The sequence below is a fragment of the Spodoptera frugiperda genome, chromosome 6 (genome assembly GCF_023101765.2).
Source record: "Spodoptera frugiperda isolate SF20-4 chromosome 6, AGI-APGP_CSIRO_Sfru_2.0, whole genome shotgun sequence".
In the NCBI taxonomy this organism is placed as follows: domain Eukaryota; kingdom Metazoa; phylum Arthropoda; class Insecta; order Lepidoptera; family Noctuidae; genus Spodoptera; species Spodoptera frugiperda.
Genome location: NC_064217.1, coordinates 9,844,394 through 9,871,060, shown reverse-complemented (window position 1 = coordinate 9,871,060; position 26,667 = coordinate 9,844,394). Strand labels below are relative to the sequence as shown.

Here is a 26,667-nt window from a genome sequence, read left to right as displayed (position 1 = left end):
GTACGAGTAGATATTCATTTACATTATGTATTAGCTGTATCAGGGTTTCGGAGAAGGTTTTATGCCTTAGCTTACGTATGTAACAAGGTATATTGGAGTGCCTAATTTTGTTTCATTTTGTTAAAGTATGTAGGTACTAAATTAACGAAAAATCACGGTTTACTCACGTACATTAATGGAGAAAAGCTCTACTCTTTATCATGACCAGCGTAGGCAGACGCGGCGGCGTCGCGCTGCGGTGTAGGCTAGAGTCCCTCTGTGACTCAAAACTAGTAGGGCTTTTCTCCATTAATGTACGTGAGTAAACCGTGATTTTCAGTTAATTTAGTATGTCTCAAGATAGCTATTATAAAAATAAATTAAGTACTTATAAAACTAATTGTATACTAAGGTAAACCATTTCTACTAAATAGCTGCAAAATGTATAACGACAAAGAGTTATAATCATCAAAACAAATTACACCAATTCAATGGCAGCTGATTAGGCAAACCGTTTCGAGTTAGAAATCGAAATTAATTCCACAATTAACACAATCTACAGTACGCCACAGACTATAAAATTATTCGATACAAAGGGAAAATGCTTACTGCCGCACTCAGAGACATTTAAAGATTACTTAACTATTCCTTAGTAACGATTTTGTATTGAAAACAATTGCTAAATAATGGGTTAAGTAACCATTAAATGACTCTGAACACGGCAGTTAGTCTTTGGGAAATATCTCGATACAGAGACGCTAGTAATTAGGAGGAGGCTGATGGGGCAGTCGGCAGTACTTGAACACCCACGCGGGACTACTAACAATACAATTGTGCTACAATTAAACAACAAAAGACTATCTTCTGTAGTGTGTTTACAAATACCAACAAAACATTTGTTAAGTTGTTTACATGTAATTTGTTCATTAGCGATGGTAACAACTGCTTTCTAATTCCCAAGTAATGTTCTGAAAAGTCTTCGGAATTAGATTATTACGAGAAATTCATATCGTTATTAATAGAGTAGCAGGCAAAGGTATGGAAATTAGTCCGTAATTTAGATTTTTTTTGTCATATAGGGATACAATACATAGGTAAAAAGGAATTAAGTTTAGGAATAGGAGGTAAGGTATACCCCATTGATAAAACTGTATACATGTATGATGAATAGATGCACCTCCGTCACAAGGTATCTAAGTACTAGGTATTGACTCTGCTATACAACGTGTAACAAAAAGGGGGTATACATATCAAGTGCACGGTTTCTAGATAACATAACAAACGATACGGGAAGGGTTTTTGAAACTCATGTTTTCATGGTACGTAGTTATGAATTTTTCCAATCGCGCCACCGCGCGAATCAAAATTAGGTAGACAGGTACTAGGCGATCAGATTGACAAAAGAAATGTTTCGTAATACTAGCGAGTGACCCCTGTAGTGTTGTGACACGTTTGTATGATTTGAAATCAAGAACCATGCGATAATAATTTTTTTGTACTAATTTTTTTTAAACGTATTTTAAGCTGAAACTTTGTGTAGAGATTCTATTCAACCTATATACATCAGGGCTTCTTGATGTATATGGGTATTTTGTTACACGTTGTATACGACCAGCCTCTATAGTAAAGCATCAAGCTAACATCTTAGTCATCACCCCATTAAATCTGCGCACATGCCTCACTCATTATCGATCTCTGTGAACATCCAAAAATAACCTCACTACATCAACCTATTCTGAACTTTCCGTCACTAATGATAGGGTGTTTTCTTCCACAGCAAGTGTTCGGAGTGCGGTTGCCCCCTATAAGCAAGATATCCGATGTGCTGAGTGGACAGGGTCCCTCCTTCGAGGCAGCGCTCGCTAAACACCTATACTCGCCGATATCCGTGTACCATACCAGGGTAAGCACAAATTGCTATATATATATGCAACTTGGAATTAAGATAATTGCCACCTTACTTACAGTAATAAAAACTTATTTGAAAATTATCTGCCGAGCCTACCTACCTATACTACTACTTAGGTACTATGCGAAACCTATTACATTTTACTTACTTCTTTATCTTCACATTCATATAACTGGTTCATAAAACAACTCCAGTGATAGTTAGGTATAAAATAAAATTGACTGCCAATCTAATGGCAAACCAAATAATTTTTTGGTCCGGATGCGATCGAACTTGTAACACTTATCATAGTTCTTACTACGTAAACGTTAATATTAATATACTGTATTATAAGCACAGCTGTGTACACTATTATAAATTAATTTCATGTGTGTGCCAGGTAGTAATATTAACCATCAATTAACCCTCAAACAAACCATATAATAAGCTCATGCACCAATATATTATGTGATGCATAACCACACATCACATTTGGCATCAGCAGTCAATAAGCGAGTTATTGCTCATACACACTAAACACGCGACTCTGCCAAACCGATTCACATTCAAATCCTGTCGGTGCCAAAGCCACGTAATGTATTAAAATCACGAATTTTATTTGCCCTCATTTAAGTTTGTTGACTTACATTTTATAAACTTAAAATAATAAAGGTATATCCTCAAAAGCTTCTTTACTTTACCATCTGAAAATACGGTTGAAATTTATTAGATAAAACTGTAAAAAAATTGAAAATTTTAAGCTGGTCCCTATCATATCTCTATTCAAATGCTTAATATGACTTTACCCTGATATTTATTTCCTTTATCACGATACATCTTTGAATTCTTTGTCGTTCGTTGAATAATAATTACATATTATAATTGATTACAGCTAGCGTCACCAACATCATTCGAGGTGCAGGAACCAGCAGCATCGCAGGTGGCCTACCCAACATATAAATCCCAGAAGGCAGACACCGATACCCAGCAGAGACAACCCTCACCACAGACAGCAGACTTTCCCAGCATCGCTCTGTACTCTGTAAAGCAACCGAGAGTTCGCTTGGAATCCTACCCTTCTGCAATGGACCCTGGATTCCCTCGAGTGCACCCAAATTTACCCCAAGAACTTTACCAACCTCAGTCAATTCTCAAGCAACCAATGTCCTCAATATTCCCAATTTACGATCAACTGGGACCTATAAGATACCAAGGCCATGTGGTTCCTGCCCAATATGTTCACCAAAACAGAATATACCAGTTCATCCCCATTAATCCTGCATATAACTACGGTGAGGCCGCAGATAACCGAGAGAAAGGTTTCCCGAATCAAGAAAACAGTCAAGAATTGAAAGCAGAAACGACAGAGAGAGCTCAAACACAGAATGAAATATCTACACCTAAACAGGTTTGTACAAATTTGTCTACTAACTTAAAGAAAAAAGATATCACTTGAGCATAAAGCGTACCACATGGACGGTATAAAATATAAATACTTGTAGTAATAAAGCCGTTATTTGTTCCAGGGTTACTACGTTCATCCAAATGGTGCTATTAGTTTTGCGAGTTTCTCTCAAAACTTACCAATCCACGCGCAGTACGAAACAGTGATGCAGGCTCCACCAAACAATGTTCATTATGCTCAGCCTGAAGACATGACTCCAGTCCAGCTTGCACAGTTAGCGGCGCAACATCGGCCTGCAGCCACTCAGCAACACCAACATAAATTAGTTCCAGTGAAACAAGGCAGTTTCCAGTATCCACAAATATTCAAAAAAATCATTCAGGAACAACAAAAATATGGCCAGCCGGCATATCCACCGATACGTCAGTTTATAAGCTACAAACAACATATCATTCCAAGTCAGGCAGACGTTGTGAATGAACTTCCACCGCAATTACTTTTTCAAAATTCCCGACCAGTAACTAAAGATCAAATTATTGAAATACCTGCATTTAAACCGTTACCTCAGTCAGTCCTTACTGCAGATTCCTATTTCCCACAAACAAGCTCACCATCGCCTAAAGATTCGGAACCAAGACCGTACAATTACGATGAACAATCCACTCCACAACCTACAAACCACATTGACCAGCCGATAGCACCGGTATTGCCTCAGCGCCAGCACACTCCCTTGCCTCCATTGAAACCAAACTATAGCAAGTTTGTTAAACCTTTGAAGCCTGCTCGTACCACGTCAATATTCTTACCGACAACCTTGCAACCTGTTCCAACAACCACCGAGAGCGCCCAGTCCCATACAGACCAACATGTTTCATCAACGACCGTACAACCTGCGTTTAATAATCAAGATGAGTCGAAAGAAAACATCCTGCAGAAAACTAATTCAGAGTCACAAACACCACAGCCGCTAGGACTCGAAGACAATCCTGATTTTCTGCCAGCGTCAGTTTTACCTCTAATAAGATCAACAACATACAAGCCGTCATTTTTGCATGATGAGCACTCTACGCCACAACCTCAACAGCGACAAATTCAATCAGCTGGGACACCACCACGACATGAGGTAGTAATCCAGAAACAGGAAATTCAAGAATTATTTATTGATCCCTCTCCCCAACCTTCCAGCACACCACAGTACCCTCTCCAAGAACATGAAGAACACCAACTGAATTCTCAAGTACACCACCAGATTTTCGAACAGTTGCAACCTCCACAATTCCAACAAGAACTACAAGAGTTGCATGCCCAACAGTACCGACACGCACCCCGTCAATCAGGCTCTCCGCAACAACAGTTCGCGTCACAGCAGATACAACCTCAACAATATGTGATCTTGCAACAAGCTCACCCTCTCCAGCGTCACCTGGTCAAACCCGATCAGTTGCAGAATCAGCAGCCTGCAGAACAGTCTCAACAACAACAGACAATAGAACAGATTCAGTCCCAGCCTGAGCAATACCAACAACATAACCTAGAACCTAAAAACCAAGGTCAAGTAACCACCACCAACCCTGTTGAAGAATCGAAACAGTCATCAACGTCTGCAGACAATGAACATCAGCCAGATTCTCAAGACCAACAACAGGCGAATCCACAACTGACTACAGGGAAACCTGAAGAGCAGCCAGGGAAAGTATCACATTCTGGGATCTCGTTACAAGCGTACCGGGGACCCGTGATATCAGGCATTCAAGCGCTGTATTCACCACCCCATCAGTTCGTGGCGCAGCCGGAGTACGGCATGGTGGATGTGCCAGTCTACCCTGACGTGCAATATTTCGGCAAGTTTGCAGAAGCATTATTTAGGAATCTTCAACATTAATGTCGGATTATGATTATCTTGACAGGTAGTATCTTTATTGTAGGCTTAAAATTATTAAAAAGAGGCTCGTTCGTTTACGAAATACCAAAAATGAAGATTTCTATGTTCTAGAAATGGTTAAATACTTTTTGTCATAAAACGTTGAAGACTTTCGCCTGTAAATATGATATTATGTGTAGGCTATGTACATAAAATGTTAGTATTAATGTTGTTAGATGTGGGAGAGCATGCTCGACTGTGATGCCATAGTGTGTTTGTGTGTGTGTCTCGGTACGTAACTGAGACTTGTATCGCTTTCTTTATTAAAGTTGCGTAAAATCTTTGATAATTACTTTTATTTACTCTAACACGAGATAAAATTCCGTTAAGTAGGTATTCCTTTCCCCACAAAAAAGTTGAAAATGAACCCTAAGCACTAAAGGGTCAGGTTATCCAGATACCTACTTAAAAAGTTTAGTCATAAATACCAGACAACAGCACCTCATCTCCTTCACTTGTTATCTGGCTCCTGCCAGACTACACCTGCCTCAAACCGAGTTATCGCGTGATTTATTTGTATTAAACTGCCTGAAATATTGCTCAATTCCAGAAAACTTTTACTTTTTTAGATTCGTAAAAAATAAAGACAGGTTTTTACGAGAGTGGGTAATGAAAAAGCCGGCGAAGGTTCTGATAAAATAAGTTTTACTTCTACATTATTCAAGAATTGTACAACTAGAATGTACTGTTATTCTAATCTACGCTTTTTTGTGTGTCTGTGTGCGAAACACACAAAATTAACTTAGTAGATATTTACCTAAGCTAAGTTAATTTATGACATTCAAACCACATATAAGTGGACCGAATATTTTAGTCTCCTAAATATTTACACAGGTGGCGCCACATACATGAGATATCATTCATTCATCATTAAAATATATAAAAGGAATACATTGGAAAAGGTTGACGGTAGCCCAACAATTAACAAGTTAAAAGATTTGATTCATTCCAGAGCAATTTGGAAAACCAGCATCTGTACAGCCCTGTAAATAGGCACTTACGTAGATTATTTCAATCTTTGGATACATTTGTATATTTGTAACAAATTGAAGTCAATTACTCTCATACTATATTCATCGTATCTTTTAGACAAAACAAAATCAGAACTACCTTGAATTGTAAAAAGTGTTAGGTAACTGTGATAAACATTTTCTGAAAGAATAGGGGGTCGAGCGTTCATTACATATAAATGTCACTAATTACTGTCTACCCCCATGGGAGACAGGCATGAAATTAAGCTTCCTTACCAGTAGCATATTCAATGGTTTAGCGACTAGACCTTTACTGTCATCATTACCTTTCAAAAGCAAGTTACTGAGTTCAGTCTTCAGTTCTTTTCAACCACTACCGCAGAACGGATAATATCTAGACCTATAATACGGAAAAGTATATAAAAAGCACAATATAGCATAATCACTCCCCATACAACAATCACCTCATAAACGCTAAAAATGAAACGATAACGACGAATAAAAAACAACGACTTAACATAACGTTATCTTATCGCAGAACAAAAGATAACTAGCTGCGGAAATGTTGAGAATCTCACACCCCTAGAGAGCCTAGTACGATTTTTATTTTTACTTTAACGCGATCGACACGTTACCGGGTTTTGCTATCTGATTGGTTGATTAATTTTAGCTGGCCTATCAAAATGCCGGACGTCTTCAACTTGTCGGTCGCGTTAACGTAACACAAATTTGTATTAGGGCTTTTAAAGAACCCGTAGATATAATCGTTACGGTTGATCCAAAGCGAGATTGTGAGGGAAACATCTTTTAATGTTCCAGTTTTTTTCATCTTTATTCCCCGACCGGGAGTTTCGTAATTTGCGCGTGACGTTTTGTACTGCGTAGATCAAAGAGTTCTGGCAACTGTCATGTTCGTTACTTGAATTAATGTGCTTCTTATTTTAAATATTTATAGAAAAAGTATCATGTCAGGATAACCTCTTTTACGAGCCGTTTTTAATAAAAATGGAAATAAAATTATGCATCTCGATGGAACGAATCTCATAGTACATTATTTTCCTCCCAATAACACGTTAACGTTTAGATTAAACCAAGTAATTAAATTAAAAATATCGCAAAATCACTAATCGACGATTTGCTACCAAAATAATTTACTCACTCGAAGCTTTAACGCCTGATGTCAGTACAATGGCAACTCCACTGAACGACAATATTATTCTAGATTACCAGCTACTTCAACTTCAACTCAATGTGTACCTAGTAGCAGAAATAATCTCCTAAAATACCAAGATTAAATACTATAAGTTCACATTCCTAGGAGTTAAGCAACTCGTAGAAGATGTTGATAGTTTTTTCAAAAATTAAACTAGAAGATATCAAACAGAAACAGTATTTTTTTAAAGAGGTTAAATCTATGCCTCTTAACATTGAGCAAGCAATACTCAGTACAACTTAGTAACAGTCTTGTTCACAGTACAACACATGTTGTGTATAATATGTGAGGTACCATTTACACACTATAAAACGTCATGATTACGCCCATCCCGGAAATATTTCACTAAATTTTCATGTCATTTTGATGTAATCACCAGATGCTGCGTATAATAATTACGGTGTAGATGGTAATGATGCTGAAAATACCTGAAAGCACCTGAAAATGTTGGTAACAGGCTGGTAATGAGCCGACCGAGGCGTATTGTGTGTAATTCGGGGAGAGGCGGCTAAATTGTAACTCATTACTTTATATTTCCTATTATTTGTTCGAGGGGTGAAGATGTTGGGAGCTGTGATGGTGTGCGATGGGCTGCACTCAGGGGCCTCATTGGTGTAATGGCTGCAAGTAGCACAGATAAATGCGCGTTCTATTTTTAAATAAAGAAAATGTTTTCATAATGAGAACCATCCGTTGATAACGTAAACTTGATAGTCAGGTAGTTATTAAACACTGGTTGATGATAGAAAGGATGAGCAAATACTCGTTCTTTATTAAAAAATATATTTTTAAAACAGTAAAAAAAGCTTCCATTTAAACAGCACCGCGCTCTGAGCCTCGAACTTAACATTCTATTAATAAACCAAAGGATCGCTTGCGTTGACAGCGAGCTCTAATATAACAGGGGAACGTTTCGGAACAGACATTAAGATACAAATCCCTATTGGATATCGGGAATCAGGGCCATTATGATGTCAGACAAAAGATCGCTTTATGGCCTGCTTTTGGCCTTGTGATATGGGAGGCCTGACAAAGGGCCTGAGCACACAACCTCTCCAGAGGACTGAATATGCGATGTGTGCCTTTGGCCCTCCCGTTATTGTTAAGACTGTTTGATGAGGGCACAACATTTATTAAATAGTTATATTTTAGCAAAAATGGACGCTGCTTCGTGTGAGTTGGGACTACGAATAAAGTTTTGGGAGGTAAGTGATTTAATCACACTATTAAGACACTTTTATTGAGCATACATCTGTCAGTTTCACATTTAAATAAGGTTAAATTAATGTATCGTAGTTCGAATTTTAATTCTCATCATTCCGTCAACCAGTTAATCAAATTAAACTTAAAAATTCCACAAAATTTATTTGAATATCTTTTCGCAACAAGCTGTCATCGCGATAAACAAACTTTGACAGTTGTAGAACAAACAGCCTCCGTGAAAAATATTAGTCGTAAAATGCAAGATGATAATAATAATATGAAAAACTTCTCAATGGACACACGGACACATCAAGTTATACAATAACCAGTTTATCGTGATCTCTCTTTGGATGGTCTTTCCTCACATTCAACGGTCAGTCCATACTGGTTTTGCATAGCTTCATGAGCACCTGTGAACACCTTGAACAGAATATCAGGAGACACAGACCACGCTAACTTGCCTACATCATTTCCCGTTTACATCTCTAGAATTACTCTTGAAGGAAATTCCAGATTTTATATCTGAAATTACAAGTGTTTGTAGTCTTTTTGACAAAACTTCACACGCCTTGTTTTATGAATATTTGACGATAGTAACTTGTGTACCGCGAGGGACTTGATGATTTGAATAAAAGTAGGCATCATTCCCTTTTGCTTTGGGCTGGCAATAAAACTAAATGTAGAAGTCAGATTTCTTATATAATGTATACAAACATTATACAGCATTAAATCTTCTTCGTCATTAAATAAGGAATAACAAACCTCTTCAACATCACACTTCACCACTCGACTTCTTAAACTAAAACTTAATTACATTCGTTTAAGCAAAGTACATGAAAAGTTCAACTAAAACCTGTGCTTATTCATAATCCAAAATATTCTTTCTATGACGGTCTAGCGCAGACCACTCTCCCTGAATTAATCAGCTGACTGCATCAGTGAGTGCTAATTTTGCGCACAAACATATGCAGAGCTGCAGAATGCAATAAACACGTTTTTAGAGGCTCACTGCCCACTGCCACAGACGGAGAACTAATGAAATGCTTAACAAATTCTAAAATTTTCTTTACTGCCTATTTTTATATTCACTTTAGAGCATATAAGCTTACTTAAAATTTAAAATTCACTCACCAAAGTTGTTTAAATTAATTCAAATGTAACCATTACTTTTAGACCAAAAGCTATGCAAATTAGACAAAAAATAAAAAGGCTCAGAATCCACAACACACTATTAAAATACATAAGTACATGTAAATACAAAGTGTCTGCAATAAATACCATAAAGAGAGCTCGAATCCAGTTTAAAGCTAATCTTGGACTTAAGGCCTAGTCTATCCGCGGCGACCTTGCCCAAATTGGAGGCAAAGAAAGTCAAATAGAGCGGCGTGAGGTCTGAGACAAAAGAATAAGGTCGCTCGCCGCTGCCCGCGCCGCCCTGGGGGAGGCCGGCTATTTACATACGCAGAGTAATTCACACTCACTTTGTGCTCGTTGCAGTGATGCCATTGACTAGTGCATCGTGATCCTCTTGACAAGAAATAATAATGTGACTGTAACCTTGTAGAACAAGTGTAATGTGCTGTCTATATTACGGAACCGCTGGTCAAACTTTTGAATGCTTTCGTATCAAATATATAGTTCATTTATCGAAGTGAGCCTCTTGGAGATCATAAGGGACTAACTAATTTATTAATATCGAAGTCTCCTGTACCCTTAGCATACTAAGGGCAAACTCTTAAGCTTGCATTACGCTTAAAGTAATCTAAACGGCGCTCTGATTGGTTGGTATATTCAAGTCGGCCAATCAGAATGCCGAACGCGCTCTCGTTTCGATTATTTTAAACGTAGGTAAAGCAAACTCATACTAAAGGAACTAGTCAGTAAATTAGTACCAACTGTATATTACCGACGTGACGTCACGAGAGCTAAGACTGGAATAAAAAGAAATAGTATACGAGCTCTGATCTATACATACGAGAATTCATTACGGCCCTCATACCTCGCTCCATGTAATCCACGTCAGCTCTCTAATAAAATTCAGCCTCATCCCATTTTTCACCCACTCCGACATCATTATGTAAAAATCGGACACAGCTGTAATCTGCTTAAATTTTTCGCGGACGTATATTTTCAATTCCACGATGATTGGACTGTGATTCTATTTTACATACTGAATAAATGACTTTTAAATATTCGGTGGGAACATGAGGCTTGTGGTTTTTGTGGATTTTAAAGGGTGAATGAGGGTATTAACGCAGGATAATCTGGATGCCACGGGGGATGTTGTTGTGTCTTTTTAAAGGTTTCATTTGAAGATCCAATGGTTAAAGATGTGACTACCAAATACGCTACAAAATGTGAACTTGCAATTAATATTATTTTAATATGCAATTTAGAAAAGACTATCAATATTCACATAATCTGAAATATACGCGGTTTACAGCAACAAGCTCCAACATAACAGAAGAAAAGTGAGTATCAGTTCTATACTTATATACTGTCTTATTGATATTATAATGTTGATAAACACAATTCTAGTAACTCATCCACATTTACTAACCCTGAATAGAAAGCATTGAAATAAAATATCTTCGACAAACTTCCTTAAACGAAAAAATAACCACACATAGTTGAGACTGTCATAAATAACCACTTCCGAACGATCGAAGGCCACGGCCGGACTGCACGGGCGGGCCAAATATTTACACAGCTCTTGATTAGATTAATGACATAAGTAAATGAAGTAAGTGATCATCAGCTGCGGCTGATCTGTGGCTGCATAGATTAAGGTCGACTACTATCACAGCACTGTGTGTATGATACCTGTATGTGGGACGTTAAACCAATTCGGATCTTAATATTCATAGTAACTTGCTGCAAAGTTACGCCTTTTATCTTCGAAGGGGTAGGCAGAGGTGCACATTACGGCTAATAATGCCGCTATATAATGTACGGGTGTACTTTTCACCATTTATGTAATAAGTTTCATGTAATAGGGGGTAAGCCGATTGCCATATACCGGACATAGTTCCAGACTCCGAGCTACTACTGAGAAATTTTCGAAAAACCGAAAAAAGCCCAGTGATACTTTACCCGACCCGGGAATCGAACCCGAGACCCCTTGTCCGGCAGTCGCACTTGCGATCACTCGACTAACGAGGCTGTCTTTAGGTTCATAGTAAGTATGGTGATAAATGTCGATTTTAACATTTTGTTTCTTAATTGTTTAATAGGGAAGTCGAATACTTAATAATAAAGCAAGTCCAACTATAAATACTATCGTCTCGTCAACTATAAATACTGTCGGTGGTGCCGACAAAATCCAAAATCAGAAAAAGAAATAAGTATGTTTAATTTACTCAAACGGACATACGAGTAGGTAATATAATTCTTTAATTTCCGTCTCCCAAGCATTAAGCTTTAAGCACCATTGCGCTAAATAGGAAACATATATTCGCATAGTACCTCACGTATGAAATAACATCAGGAATAGCGAAACCGTCTAATATCAAAAAAGTCACTCTAATTCAAAATATAATTGTTCGAGGGTTTGATTCTAGAGACAGTTACAGCAGTAACTTACAGTTTAAGAATTGTGTCTTTAAAACAGTGTGTTAACACACTATCACTTAATAAGAGATAGAAATCATTACTTAACTGCCCGAATATTTTTTATTTAATTTTCATTTAAAATGTGTATCTCTGCCTACCCCTTCGCGGACAAAGAGACGTAACATTACTTACATAGGCAGTCTCGAACTGGGCAAAAAAATCACGTAAATCCTAATGCATTTCCCGGGTACAACGAATTCGGTGGCGGACTGGGCATCAATCATGGATGCCCAGCTGAATACTAAATAACGGGCATGCCTACCTGGGCAAACAGGTTTTATTGTGGGGGGACAGGCACAGGACTGATTGCTAGGGAGGCTGGGGCTATTGGAGGCTATTTTTCTTTTGAAAAAAAAAATGCTTTAGCATAATCCTTTGGCTTGCTTGTGGTGTTCAAACAATTCTTTGAGATATATAATTTACGTACGACATAAAACAATATTAGTGACTTAAATTCTATGAAAAACAGCTCTAAAAAGTCTGATACAATAAATAAGACTCGAATCGAACATTGCAGTAGACGGCCAGGCAGCCAATTGTTGCGCTAATTATACGGTCAAGAAGCATTCGTCCATTTTTTTATTTTCGTCTACTTTGACAGCAAATTTTAAAGTGATAATTTGAAGCTCCAATATGAGCACATTGCTCCGTTGTGTCGGGTTTTCTTTTCTCAGGGCCCGTATAAGGATATTGTGTAGCCTGCCAATGCCTGCGACAATATGCACGCGCGGTGGCATATATTTGATGGCGCATGGCGTCAAGGAGATACCATGGTGTGGTGTCATTTACCCGTTACGCTTTACGCATGCAACTGAGGTACAGGCCATTAAATCAGCGATGATACCAGCAAATTGGTAAAAAAAACTATACATTATTTGTAATAACCAAATTAACTTAGTGTTATTTTGCTGGATTTGACTCGGGAATAAGACTTCGTAGTCAGCAGACAAGTGTACTCGACCGACAATACAATCTGCACAATATGAGGATGTTACAAATAAGTTTCAAATAGCCAAAACCCGCAATAGTACCTACTTCGATCACAAAATGAACCCTTTGACTCAGCTAACGAAGCAACTCTTTTAGTATTTTCACCATATCATCGAATTCTTTAAAAAAAAATGTTTTAAAAAGTGAAACAGTTTTAATCATCAAGTCAACTTTTACTCATATTTTATCGCTGTTTTAATGGCCCCGTCGGCCGCTCCGTCCCTCGGCCGTCAGCGCGGTGCAGTGTTCTGATACCAGTTGGCCTGGCCAGTCTCATGCGCATAGTGAGGGGATATAGTATACGAGCAAATATTAAAATATACCAAGTTTATTAAGTGATTGGTTTTTGGAAAGTGCTTTTTTGAAAGGTAGGTTTTTTGGTGTTTTTTTTTTATTAATTTATTTTACCAATATCATATTTGTTGTTTTTACAGTAATCGAAAAAATACGATCGTTGTTAGTACAAATTAATTATTCTAACGGCAATAGTACAATCGATAAGAAAGAACATAAAACCAATAGTAAACAAAGCCTTTAACAAGCTGCAACAGGTGACATAAACAATACGACACTACTTTAATAGATATTCATCTATACTCCTGCATCAAAGGATTAAAATAGGTTTGATTCACTGGTCGGCAAAACTACTTTTGAACTTTTTCGAAACTTCACACTAACTAGAGCTACAGGTTGTTTGAAAATAGCTATAATAATAATAAGAGTCTTACTACATGAGACTTATTACACACCATCTATCACACACAGTTAACCTTTTCAAAAAGACGAGTTTACAAAAATACAATCACCAAGTCTATGACAGCACAATAAACAACGACAACATTCACTTCGTATTGTAACATAATAACGTTACAAGCAAAGCTCTAGTTGCCTAACTTAACTGTATCAGTACAAGTTTCAGTTAAGCAATAACTACTTGTATTTGACTATCGCGCGGCACTCAGTCACCTTGGTAACTTAGCACCCTGTATGTTGAGCGCGTTCTTGTCACTTAAACTTAAGAAAAAAAAAACAAAACATTGTGCCCAGAAAATTGTACATAGTCTGTATACTTCATGAAATGGATGGTGAGTTTTTTGCTATACACGTCGTGTAAACAATGAATAGACGTAGAAACATTGTAAGATGCCATAAATCGATATATACTAATACTTACTCATGATTTCCTGGTACCTACAACTACAATACTTCAACTTTGCTAATTACTGGCAGGAGTGAGCCGGTTTGACCGGAGTGATACCACGGCCTCACAGAAAACCGACGTGAAACAACACTTGCGTTGTTTCGTTGTGTGAGTGAGGTTACCGGAGGCCTAATTATCCCCCTTCCAAATTTTCCCATTACCCGATTCCCCAACAACCTGTACATTCTGAATCCCCAAAAGTCGGCAACGCATTTGTAACGCCTCTGGTGTTTCGGGTGTCCATAGGCGGCAGCGATAGCTTACCATCAGGTGATCCGCATGCTCGTTTACCGGCTTAAATCATAAAAAATATACATTACGTACATTACATACCTACTAAAGTTAAACTACACAACTAATTATAGGTTTAAGTTTGACATACTCATGTTTATTTTGCCGCTCAGTTTCGATATCAAAGCGAATCGTAAATCAACAAACCACACGTTGATAATCAACTCAAATGTCAAGCGACGTCAAATCAATAGGGTTCAAATAGTACACAGTACGATTCTAGTAATTGGGGAAGCTCTATTTCAGTTCAAAAGCAGATATCATTGCGCAGTTTCAGCAATGGCCTCTCATTACTGCTATTTGGCGAGAAACCATTTTTTGAAATACATTCCCTCATAGTCGTAATGTTAGTGGAAATGCTTAGCTCTATGTGAGCGTACGAGGCTGTTATCGGCTCTATTATCAGTATTACGTGCTATCAGAAGAATAGGTGTGAGGTTTCCTAAAACTCCAGGCTAATGGGTACTTTCTTCAAAGGTTGTTTTTACAAAAACCGAAAAACTGTTCAAGAACTGTCGGCAAAAAGTTGTGTAATCTAGCTTTTTTTGAGTGAAATGAGTGCAATGTAACGGACCTTTATGTGATCTATGTTGGTAAACATTCCTTACTTGGTCTTGTTTTATCTGAAACAATGGATTTTAATTTTACCTCAACACTAAAACTTCTATAGATAGTGAAAGATTTCACGATAACAACATCATTGTTTATTAAGAATTCCTTAACAAAGGCGTTAGCACCATTTTAGTAACTCCCCCAACACATCACCTATGTATGGCCTACAAATTGTCATTTACCAAAACGTTCCTTAAGTTCCACAAAAGGACTAATTATTCTACACAAACATGGGTATTAATGACTACACAACGTGTAACGGATGCGATTCCTGTACGGATCGACTCTTTGTGTGATCCATAAATTGTTGTTGTGGGTCTGGTTGTCATGTCTATGTGAACTTGTATGTTTGTAAACGTACCCACGACACAGGAGATAAACCTAGTGTAGGAGCAACGTTTAAAAAAAACATTTGGGCATAACAATTTAGACAAACCACCTTATAAAGTCACCAATTAATAATACTAATAAAATTAAACTCCAAACCTTCTATACAAGGATCATTGATTTAGTCTCGCTTGACCTACACCTCAATAGGATTATACATCAATACCAATAGGTATATGTATATGTACTTATGTAGCTATGTAAATATTTACATTTATTAGCATACACCGTTTATTTGACCACATCTAACTGATGAAAGTTATAATCATGACGGTAATAAATAACTCTATGTGTTATTAGTCTCTATTAACGACTTGTCTAACTAGAATGGAATATCTTGCTGGTCCAGTAATTGTGACTACACGTGGGTCACTATATCAATTCCCGGATTGTAAATGGACCGCCATATCCCTAATTCCAGACTCCAATCTGTGGCTATCGAAGAATAAAATAACCAGTAATATTTTGCCCTATTCAGTAACCAACACCCAAAAAACAACTCGAGAATTAAACCATAAATAATAAACCAATTCTATTTATTATAAAGTTCTAATAACGGATGCGGAAGTCAGGAGTCTAAAATGTCGAACATGACCTTAGACATGTTTTATGTAAATATAGTCTGTGGTCTAATTACATGACTTGCGGCGGAGGTTACACCGCCTGCTATTACGAAACATAATCTAATCGGTTCAAGTTTATCTTTTGTTACAACCTTTAATCTGAATAAACACATCGCACCATAAAAAACCCAGCTATAAACTTGCCAAATGTGTAAAAGATTAAATCTCAAGGACGAATGTTTAAAAACAAACAACATGTCAAAATAGTCATATTAATCTTCCGTCACCTTGACCTTTTTATTACTTCTAGGCCTATTTTTCCTTAAACAAAAAAACTATAAAATAATAGGCACATAGGTCTCATCTAGATCAAAAGACCACAAAACAAAATTTAACTGACAAGCGACTATACATTACTGATTTATTGCCTAAAATAGGTAGGTACCCATAAAATAAGTAGGCTTTATGAAGAAAATAGTTCAAAAAGAAATAGGGTATATAAGGCAATTCTGAAACAATACAATTGAGCCTTCGAAAAAGACCATGCGTCTTTTTAAAAGGCCGACAATGCATTTGTATATCTGTATCGATTGTTATTGCTTATCGGATTATCCGTCAACTCGTTTACTTCACTGTACCATAAAAATATGTCTTCTGTCTTTTTTTATGAAATAAACCGGTAAACGAGCAGACGGTAAGCAATCGCCGCCACCCATGGACACTTGAAACACCAGAGGCGCTACAAGCGTGTTGCCGGCCTTTTGGGGGTTAGAAATTTAAGGTTTGTTGGGGAATCGGGAATTGTAAAGACTGGGAAGGGGTACAGGTAAGGGTAATTGGGCCTCCGGTAACCTCACTTACAAAATGTCTGTCACTAATTCTTAGACAAAGATTTTCCCATTAAATTCCACACGTCCCAAGTTCATTGAACTGATAAAAACTACTCATAAATATTTAATGTTCCGGAAAATCATAATATAAAACTATATAATAAATAATTAATATTCATTCCGTCGTCTCACTTACACATACAAAAAATATCACAAAGAACTATAACTTAAGGAAGTATATTAAAATAATATGTACCTACATACATACTACGACTTTTGTAAATCTTAGAATCCATAACAAATTCAGTTTAATCGAAACTAGTAGAGCTTTTTTGCCAGATATTTACGTGAATACGTAACGTCACGCCTTTTAGTCCCAAAAGGGTAGGCATTTGCACATTACGGCACTTAATGCCACTGTACAATATACACCCTCTTTCCACGATTTTTATTATAAGTTATATGTAATAGGGGGTGAGCATTTACGTGAGTAAACCGTGATTTTTAGTTAATACATAATTACACATTTATTATATACTTTGTCATATAGGTGTAGGACAAACGACAGCTTGCAACCTACGACGTTTATACAAGTAGACCAGTTAAGAAAATTCTCTTAAACTTAAAGACACAATTACTACTCACGCGTTTAACCTCGTAGAGTTAAATAAATATTTAAAAAAGTGAGACATATTTTAAACATAGACATCCAGCTGGATATAGCTATAATACATACCAATCTAAATATAATTCGGAACAGAAGCCCAGAGCAGTTGACCTCGCAGTAAATCTCTGCTTGCTACAAATTAAACTCTTAAATCATTAATTAAAAACCGTAACTTAAACTTGGAGTGAAATTAATTTTAACTTGGCTTCGATCAAACTCCTTGATTGAATGCGATGTATATTTAAGTTAATTCCTGACAAACTTAATCAAAGGAAAGTGCTTATGGAGCGAGTGTAGTTGTGTGCGTTAGTAAACATTAGGAGATATACATACATACATACATACATACACTATGTTTACTTATGTCAGTAAGTAAAGACGTAACAAGTGTCAATAGAATAGTGTGTGATGTATAACATACTCGTATAATTGTTGTAATGATTTATTAGATTTATATTTTCGTTACAGTTACTATGTTACTTAACTTTTTTATTGTTGTTATTATAGAAATAACGATTTCTATGTTCTAACAGTAAATAAATGTTTTATGACGCCCCCAATTTTTTTCAAAATCACATGAAACAATTGTATAAAAATATTCATAAAGTAATTACGGTATCTTTATCCTATTGACAAAATTAAGAGAGTTAATTATTATTTAGGCTTTTCTTTCTTTTTTTCACATTTTATTCCTTATGGGATTAAAAGGCTTTTTGTTGTTCTTAGAAAAGGTTTACGTACAATAAGTTCTATAGATACCGAACGGGTTACATAAACCTATATAGTATATAGTGCCTAGTTAATGGGACGCGTAACAAGCGGCCATTAAACACCACGTGCGATATCTCGAGCGCGACGCCTGCGCCGGCGCAGCGATAGTACCAGCGAGCGCCCGCGCAGACACGACACACCCTCGAAAGAAAACTCTTATATGTTTGCTATGATTAATATTACACTTTAATATTGTTGTATAAGGATCAGTTAGTGTAGGTAAATGATGAAGTACTAGCTCAGAATTAAATTGAATTTCATAATATCTTGACTTGACTTGGAAATCAAACTCAAATCTTTTTCTTTGCAATTACACTGCGTCTAACGAGGCGTATGGTTTAAAGATCAATTTCAATTACTATTAATTACCAATTAGGTACTAAATACACAAACAGTCCCATCTACAAACATACATAGTCTAGCCCCCGTCCTCGCCTCACTGTCACACTGTCACCGTATCACCGAAACCTGTTACTCAACAATATCACTGATATTATGCAAATACTATCAACTCCCGCCGTATCAGTACTGTATCGGAATTCATTAAGTACTTAATTGCTTTCAAAAATGTCATTATAATTGAGTGCAACGGTGTAAGAGGTTTTATTGACGGTCTCGTGTGGGACAAGGTGATTTTGAAACACAAATACTTATGTATGTTAATTTTTTTAAAGTGATCTGTTTTGGTCACGTAATTCATAATGAATCGGGTTCCTTTTCATACTCAACGTTACGCCTTTTACCCCCAAAGGGGTTGGCAGAGGTGCATATTGCGGCATGTAATGGCGCTATACAATGTACACTCACTTTTCGCCATTAATGTTATAAGTCCCATGTAACAACGAGTGAGTTTATTGCCATATACTGGGCCCAATTCCAGACTCCATGCTACTACTGAGAAATTATCGAAAAACCGAAAAAAGCTCAGTAATAATTTGCCTGACCCGGGAATCGAACCCGAGAACCCTTGTCCGGCAGTCGCACTTGCGACCACTCGACCAACGAGGCAGTCAACCCAAAACCCCAAACACCCAGACCCGTGCATGAATCGAACCCGCTACACGTTGCATGGCAGTCGTGCCCAGCCACTGCGCCAACCGTGCAGTATATCTAGACAAATACTTAAAACAAAATTCAATTAAATGTGATTTAGTAGGGACACTTAATTGGCTCCATTAAATGTTTGCCTAAAGCCAACGTCAATTGGATCTTAATTCTAATATAACTTCTGATATCCGGTTTGCATTCTAAAATGTATAGTATTAATTTTTCAAATACAACAAATTACTCCATAATTCTCAAAGTGACCACTGCAATTAGTTTCATTAATACATTTAGGTAGATACTGGTACATTTTAAAAATTAAAACATTAATGATTTTGCTATAATTAGAGCAATTCTACTTCTACCAAAAGGCAGTAATGTTATGTTCACACATCAACAGTGACCAATACATATTAAGTTACCGCCACCATCCAGCAGCTTAACGCGCTTCAGGCCACCCTAATTAGGTCGCACCTGCTTACCATATTATGTGCCAACACTGATTACGTTCAGCCATACAGCGCTTTTAGCTGAGAGGTCAACTACCTTGAATATTATGTCCTAAGTGATTAGGAGGTCACGACACTTTTGAACAATTTATATCAATTAGTTTTGTCAGCGCTTTGTGTAGTGAGCTTATGGAGTAGAGCCTATTGTGGCCATAAATTAACGTTTAGCTTTTTAATATAATTGTGTTCAGTAACGACTTTCTTCATTAGGCTTGCAAATATGTTTTAACTAAGTTTGTACCTACATTAAATTTATACGTTTAATATAAGATAATATGTAATCCCATTTATAAAATACTTCATTTATTATAAAGTAACGTTTACTATTTAGTATGTGGCAAAGTCATCAGCACATTTTTTTATAATTTTCACGATAACTTAGTGAAGCAAAGAATGTAGAAGCACAATATAAGCTTAGGTACCCTTGTGCGGGTTCGGAACTTACCAACGGCAAGTACCAATGTGAGATTTTCCGAGTTATATGTACTTTCTAAGATTATTTAGACACCACTGACAAACGGTGAAGGAAAACATCGTGAGGAAACCTGGGTTTATAAATTCTAATTATAAGTTTGAAATCACCAACCCACATTAAGCAAGCGTTGTGATTATGGTCAAACCTTCTCTATGCGATAAAAATACTAAAGTATGCAGTTATACAGTGTCACCTACAAAATCAAACTTACAACTAATTCATTAATCTCGCTATTTTTAGATATTCTCAGAATAAAAAGTTGTATTCTATTATGTCCCACAATATTTCAAACTTTGAAACTAATAAATCCAAAATAGATATTTAATTACCGCGACTGTATTTATAAATAAACACCAAACCTGATCTATTCCTCACTGTTAACACACATTTGGGTGATAAATCAAATTTTCTAAACACAAAACTAATACAAATGGTTTCCTACAATCCTAGACAAAACTGGTTCCAATAAATCAGCGAGATTTATTAAATAAGTGAAACTTGATGAATGCACAATGATCCGTTGTTGATGACAACTTTATTAATTGCAAATAATCAAACAAATTCTTTATAATCAAATTGTAAGTTCTTCCACGTCTGTCGGTATGTTTTAACTCATAAATATTGAAAAACATGGTAAATATCCCGTTTTAAGTTTCAATTCTAGAAAGGACGTTATTCATCAACAACATGAACGAAGCCGCGGGCTCGGCTAGTGTTAGTATAAAACGCAGACAATTAATTTTGCGGACAAATAAACATTTATCGACGATTTGATTTATACTCTGTGGACAGCTGTAGATATATTTATTTTTTTATTTAATTAATTTTATACACGATTAGTTCCGGTGACATTTTGAAGAATATTTTATTTTTAGAAGTGCGGAAAGTAAAATCTATATGTGTCATCGCACACATTCATTTACACTTAAAATATATCTTTACATTTTAGAAAGAAAGCGTTATAATTTATAGACAGAAAAACATACAATATATCTATATGTTCCTAAATGGAGTTCCTTTTGGCTTGACATTACTATGATTATTAAATATATCAATACCACCATGATTTCCCGAACCAAGTCACACACACGACATGACACAATACCACGGCCATCACTAGTCATTACGGTGTTATTAATCCACATGTTCCACGTAATGTACCAGGAATGAGGTACATTTGGGACAGGCCAGGGCTTAATGAAGCCCAACATCAGCCCTACTGCTTGCCAGGCGCTTATTGGAAAAAATATTACCACCGATAATATATCTAATTAATTTATTTATTATGCGCTTGGCCTCTTTTAGAATATTTTGTTGAAAGAGGTCAATAAAGAGGCCACCTGAAACGATTGGTGTTTCTCTAAAATCAATCATGAAGTTGTTTCTGAATGCGTTAAGTTTATGCTCCTATACTATCATCGACATTGCATCACAGTCTATTTTAATCGAAAAATGTTCTATCAAGTATTTATGAACTTAAAAAACCGCAGTATCTTCTTAATGAACAAGCAATAACCCGCTCAATGTTAATTAATTATATCCCAGCGTCGGTCGGCTCGTCCACACAGAGGAACATTTAATTAGTCCCTGGAACAAATAGTAGCAGTCTGATATCACATCGAACAAGATTATCTACCCTTTGTGCAGCGATCGACTGCCTGGCCTGCCCTGGCCTGCACTGGCTAATTACTTTCCAACTCCATATTGGAAAAAGTTGAGTTTTAAACCTCTTTTAATAAAGAAGCCGCTTGTAATCCGCTGTATCCCTTGAATTAATAAAGGATTATGTTTTGGTTCTGATCGTCTTTTAGCAATTAAGTGCGTCTCGGCTCCACTCGAGGATTTCGTTGCAAATCAAAAAATAAATATATTTTTATTTTTTTACTCACTTAAGAATGTAGGAGCATTCAACTTTACTGAAAGTTTCAAATTAAATTTCTTTGAGAGTTTTTAAATTAGTTATTTGACCTTGATATAATACATCCAACGTCTTGAATGCAGTGACTAAACCTGAATTAAAATTAAATAAGCGAAGGAATTTCTGTGAAAATGTTTAACAGATTTTCACTTTACTTATTAGGTACATTTGATAAAAGAAGCAAAAAGTAATCTAAAAACCTCTCTAAAATTATAATACCAGGTAAAAATTTGCCTCCTGCCTGAACAAAGTAGGACATAACCCACAATCTCCTAAACTCAATAATGCACACCTTCAATCTACACAGAACCAAACAAGTATGTCACCTGTAATAAGCGATTAATATAACCGTAGAGTGTCAGTGACGAATGACAGTGGTAAGTGGTGACGGACGGCGGACGTAACGCGTCATTACGGCGCCGTCAGTGATAGCGTGACGGCGCTGACGGCAGTTTATTAACAGCTACACCTGACACCACACTGACTTATGGCTGAACACAGATCAGTGTGCTCGGGAGTGGAACAAATTGGGACAGTGCTTCTGGTTATCTTATTGTTTGAGAGATTTTTATGACAATATTTCAACACATTTTGTCAATTTATTAAGGAGTAAAATTAACTAAAAACAACGTTTTTCTCACATAAGTATATTGAGAAAAACTCTACTTGTTTCGAGTCGTCATATGCTGCTCATGATGAAGACTCCCTCTGTGACTCAAAACTAGTTTTTCTCCATATATTTGCGTGAGTAAACTGCTGTTTCCTTGGTTAATTTAGTGTGTCTCACGATAGTTATTATAAAAATATAGGAAGTAGAAGTTTATAAGCAACGCTCACCACTGCATTTTGTTGCAATGTTTTTGTTTATTTTATTTAACAATACAAGTTAATTATATATTTATTTATTATTTTGTAAGATATAATTATAAAGCTATTGAAAGACTCATTGAATAGAATTGGCCTTTAGGATCTCGATACAAAGATAGGTGATATAATGCGGAAAAGATAACAAACGATCAACATTGAAGAAATAAATAAATACGGAAGACACAAAACCTGGTGATGGACAAAAAATATTAGGATGCTTTTGCACCAGAGATGTGCTATGTAGATATGCTACGAAAATCTAATACCTAGGTCGCGAGAGACACTCCGGGCGTCGGGGATCGCGCGACGATCTCCGGCCACCGTAAGTGCGGGTCTGCGGACGGCGAGTAGGGGTTGCTCACCGCCCGACCAGATCCAGACCCGTGCGTGCGACTACCTAGCGGGTTTACCTGGGCTCCGGCTCGAAAAGCAGGAGTAGGAACGGGGTGGTTTTTAGACAGAGTCTGACACTCCTTCCCGCCTCGCCCAAGGCGGGAGAAGTCATTGGATGATTTTCGACGCATTACAGCAACGCAGCATAGCACATCTCTGGTAGAAAAACACCCTTACACAAGTACAGTTTTTACAAGTCTTCTGTCGGGATTGTAATGAACAATCAAAAGCCGTCATCCTTCCCATTGAAGTTTCTTTCATTCACTCGTTCTCTAATTTCAAAATGGATCCGACCGTTTACCGTCACATTGTTCTATGACGAACAATGACGCATTTTACAAACGTATACTTTTGTCATTCATTACGGGCTGACGAGGATTCTCCTGGATTTACTTTAATTTTGATCATTGTTCTATTAATAGCTTAGCTTAAAACGTTTCGTGTATAAATTCTTTACATTTCAATATAAGTCCACCATTTATTTTCTTTAAAAAAAATGTATCTAACTCCACTTGTATTTCTGTTTACAGATGGTGACAAAACTGACACTGCTTGTGTTACTAGTTCAGCTGCAACAAGCGATCAACATCCCGCTGCGCCAGTTGAGAGAACTGAAGCCTGGCGCGGAGATACCGATGCTGACGCCGCAGCACAACGCGCCGCTCACAGTACCACACGTCGTCATCCACACAGCCACCAGGGAGAAGAAGAGCCCCAACATCATCTCCATACCGATACAACAGATTCTCGTGCCCAAGTTTCATATAATTCCCCTCCACCATGCTCCCCCACAATCAAACGTCCACCACAGCGCCGTGCACACAGACGTCAAGCATATAATCACACACGACAATGTGAAGATACCAATAATCTCCCAAACTGTGTCCCACAGCACTGCGAACATCACACACCCGTCGTCAGCGTCAGTGATACCGATCCTGATACCAATACATCACAACCTGGTGCCAGTGCAGGATCTCTCCGTGATACCCTTACAGAAGACAGTGCATAAGGAGCAGAAGTTAGAGAGGTACACAGTCATGGAGAAGAAAGAAGAAAAGGAGAATGAAGAAGTGAATAGATTCAGGACGTTCTACGGAGGGTACGGCACCGGTCTGTTCTTCGGGGGCCAGGGAGCCGGCCACGGGTTCCACATATTTGGGTAGCAGTCATTACGAGTATTAGTCAATTACATTATGTTTGTTTATTAAATTATTTATTTTAATGTTGTTCTTGTTTTTTTCCTACTCTATTATGATAAAGTTCTTTATCAATGTGACCGAGTTCATGGCTCAATCATCGTTTCATTCCACTGATATAAGAAACATACAGATCAAGGCCTTATACCACAAAAAGTACATACGTACACATACGTTTTTGCCACAACGGGAAAGCAAAAGTTACAGGCAGCTAGTATGATCCTTGCAATATGTCTAAACTAAAAAGTAGGTCATATAATCACCCTTTTTAATATAATTCTGTAAGAGCTATTGCTGTACAGCTACAGTGTGCCTGTAATTAAATCAATGCAAACACTCTCATTAGATACTCATTGTAAATATTATAATCGCCTAACAAATTTTTGTTAGCAACACACGCTGAGTACGAAACGAGAAAATACAAATCATTTGTCCCATTCCGAGTATCAGCACGTTGCCGTTGTTTCGGAACACAGTTCTACCGAAACAGAAGTAAAAATAAACATTGTTCCAAAAGTTTCCCATTGGTAAATGAATAATTAAGCGCTGTGGCGCCCCTGAACAGTCACATTAAACATTCCTCGGGGAACGATGAAAAATTAAATTACTAAACTAAAATAAAAAAGAGTGACATTAAAAGCGAAGCCAAAAATTGCGAAATTTTTTACTTGAATTCACCTGCAGGGATGTGTAGTAATAAAATTATGACGTGGCCAAATATTTGGCTCGTGGCAACACGCGGTGCACCGCAATGGCCTGCAGTGTACTTGTATCAACAACATCAACCACCAAATACCTGCAAAAGTCTAGTTGCGATTGGTTTCTTAGATTTACATGGCGACTATGATCTGGAAATAATAATACCAGACAAGAATAAGACACATATCTATACTAACTACACAAAGTAACAAATACAGAGTTGCTGAAAAAAAAAGCAAAAATTCATAGTACAAAATTAGGTAATTAAGTGTCTTCAATTTAAGGGCCGATCTGCAAATCAACTATAAAACTGTGGACGGCTTGTAGGTATCACGGTGATGATAAAACATGTTCACATGTATTAAATTTCTAAATAAGGAATGAACTAAACTAAAATAGTGAACATGAACATTCAAAAACCCCACAATCCGTTGTATATTTCATTGTAAGTAATATCTACCACACAATCTTTGAATGAACGGAACATTGTTCACATAAACACGTTCACAACAAAAACGAGTGGACCTTCTGTATCGCCTGCAACATGGGAAGTAATTGTAACAAATTGTAGCAATGTTTTATTTGTTCCTTTTATCTGGAGTGCGCCACCAGCTGCGGACTATGGAGCGATGCGAGCAGACATATCCTCCACTTTATTGATAACTAGCTTCTGCCGCGGACTTCGCTCCAGTTACTGAGATAAATAATAACCTGTGCTGTTATAACAATATGATAACTATCTTGCATCCTTGAAGAAATGACCACAGCTGCACACACAACATAACGCCAATTTTTACCAATTAAGTTATAATATGAGTCCTATGTAACAGCTAGAGGGAGAGTCTATTACCATAAGTTATTATACCTATCTTAATTCTAGACTTCGTGTTACAACTGATATGAGAATTTTGAATAGTCGAAAAATACCCAATCATTTACCCAAACCAAAACCTCTTACTTAGCAGTCAAACTTGTGAAGACTGACAGACATACAGTTTAGTGTTGCAATTATCAGGAATAATATACCTCGATTATTAAGACGTTTACTTGGTACTCAAT

The 26,667-nt window shown here is 37.0% G+C and overlaps 2 protein-coding genes across 4 annotated transcripts in view; both read left to right on the top strand.

Annotated features, from left to right (window-relative positions):
• Positions 1–5,476, top strand: part of LOC118267664 (uncharacterized) — a 28,660-nt gene extending 23,184 nt beyond the window's left edge. The window contains exons 4-6 of the mRNA XM_035581772.2: positions 1,757–1,882; positions 2,760–3,275; positions 3,394–5,476. Coding sequence (XP_035437665.2) covers positions 1,757–1,882; positions 2,760–3,275; positions 3,394–5,154 — 2,403 coding nt within the window. The 3' untranslated portion in view covers positions 5,155–5,476. The remainder of the gene's footprint in view (positions 1–1,756; positions 1,883–2,759; positions 3,276–3,393) is intronic.
• A 7,953-nt stretch (positions 5,477–13,429) lies between these two features.
• LOC118267755 (uncharacterized) lies at positions 13,430–24,937 on the top strand. Of its 3 annotated transcripts, none has more exons than XM_035581930.2 (2): positions 13,430–13,550; positions 24,241–24,937. In XM_035581930.2, exon 2 carries the CDS (start codon positions 24,241–24,243, stop codon positions 24,874–24,876), a length of 636 nt encoding a protein of 211 aa, XP_035437823.2. In that variant the 5' UTR covers positions 13,430–13,550; the 3' UTR covers positions 24,877–24,937. The 3 variants fall into 3 exon arrangements, with proteins under 3 accessions (XP_035437823.2, XP_050550279.1, XP_050550281.1); XM_050694322.1 differs by lacking the exon at positions 13,430–13,550 and adding an exon at positions 22,875–22,994; XM_050694324.1 differs by lacking the exon at positions 13,430–13,550 and adding an exon at positions 23,009–23,194.
• The last annotated feature ends 1,730 nt before the right edge of the window (positions 24,938–26,667 follow it).

Bases quoted from the DNA above. Each gene is read 5' to 3' on its own strand.
- LOC118267755 (XM_050694322.1), top strand. From the start codon at position 22,938: ATGGCTGAACACAGATCAGTGTGCTCGGGAGTGGAACAAATTGGGACA. The intron at 22,995-24,240 runs GTTATCTTATTG...TTCTGTTTACAG, and splicing joins AAATTGGGACAGTGCTTCTG to ATGGTGACAAAACTGACACT.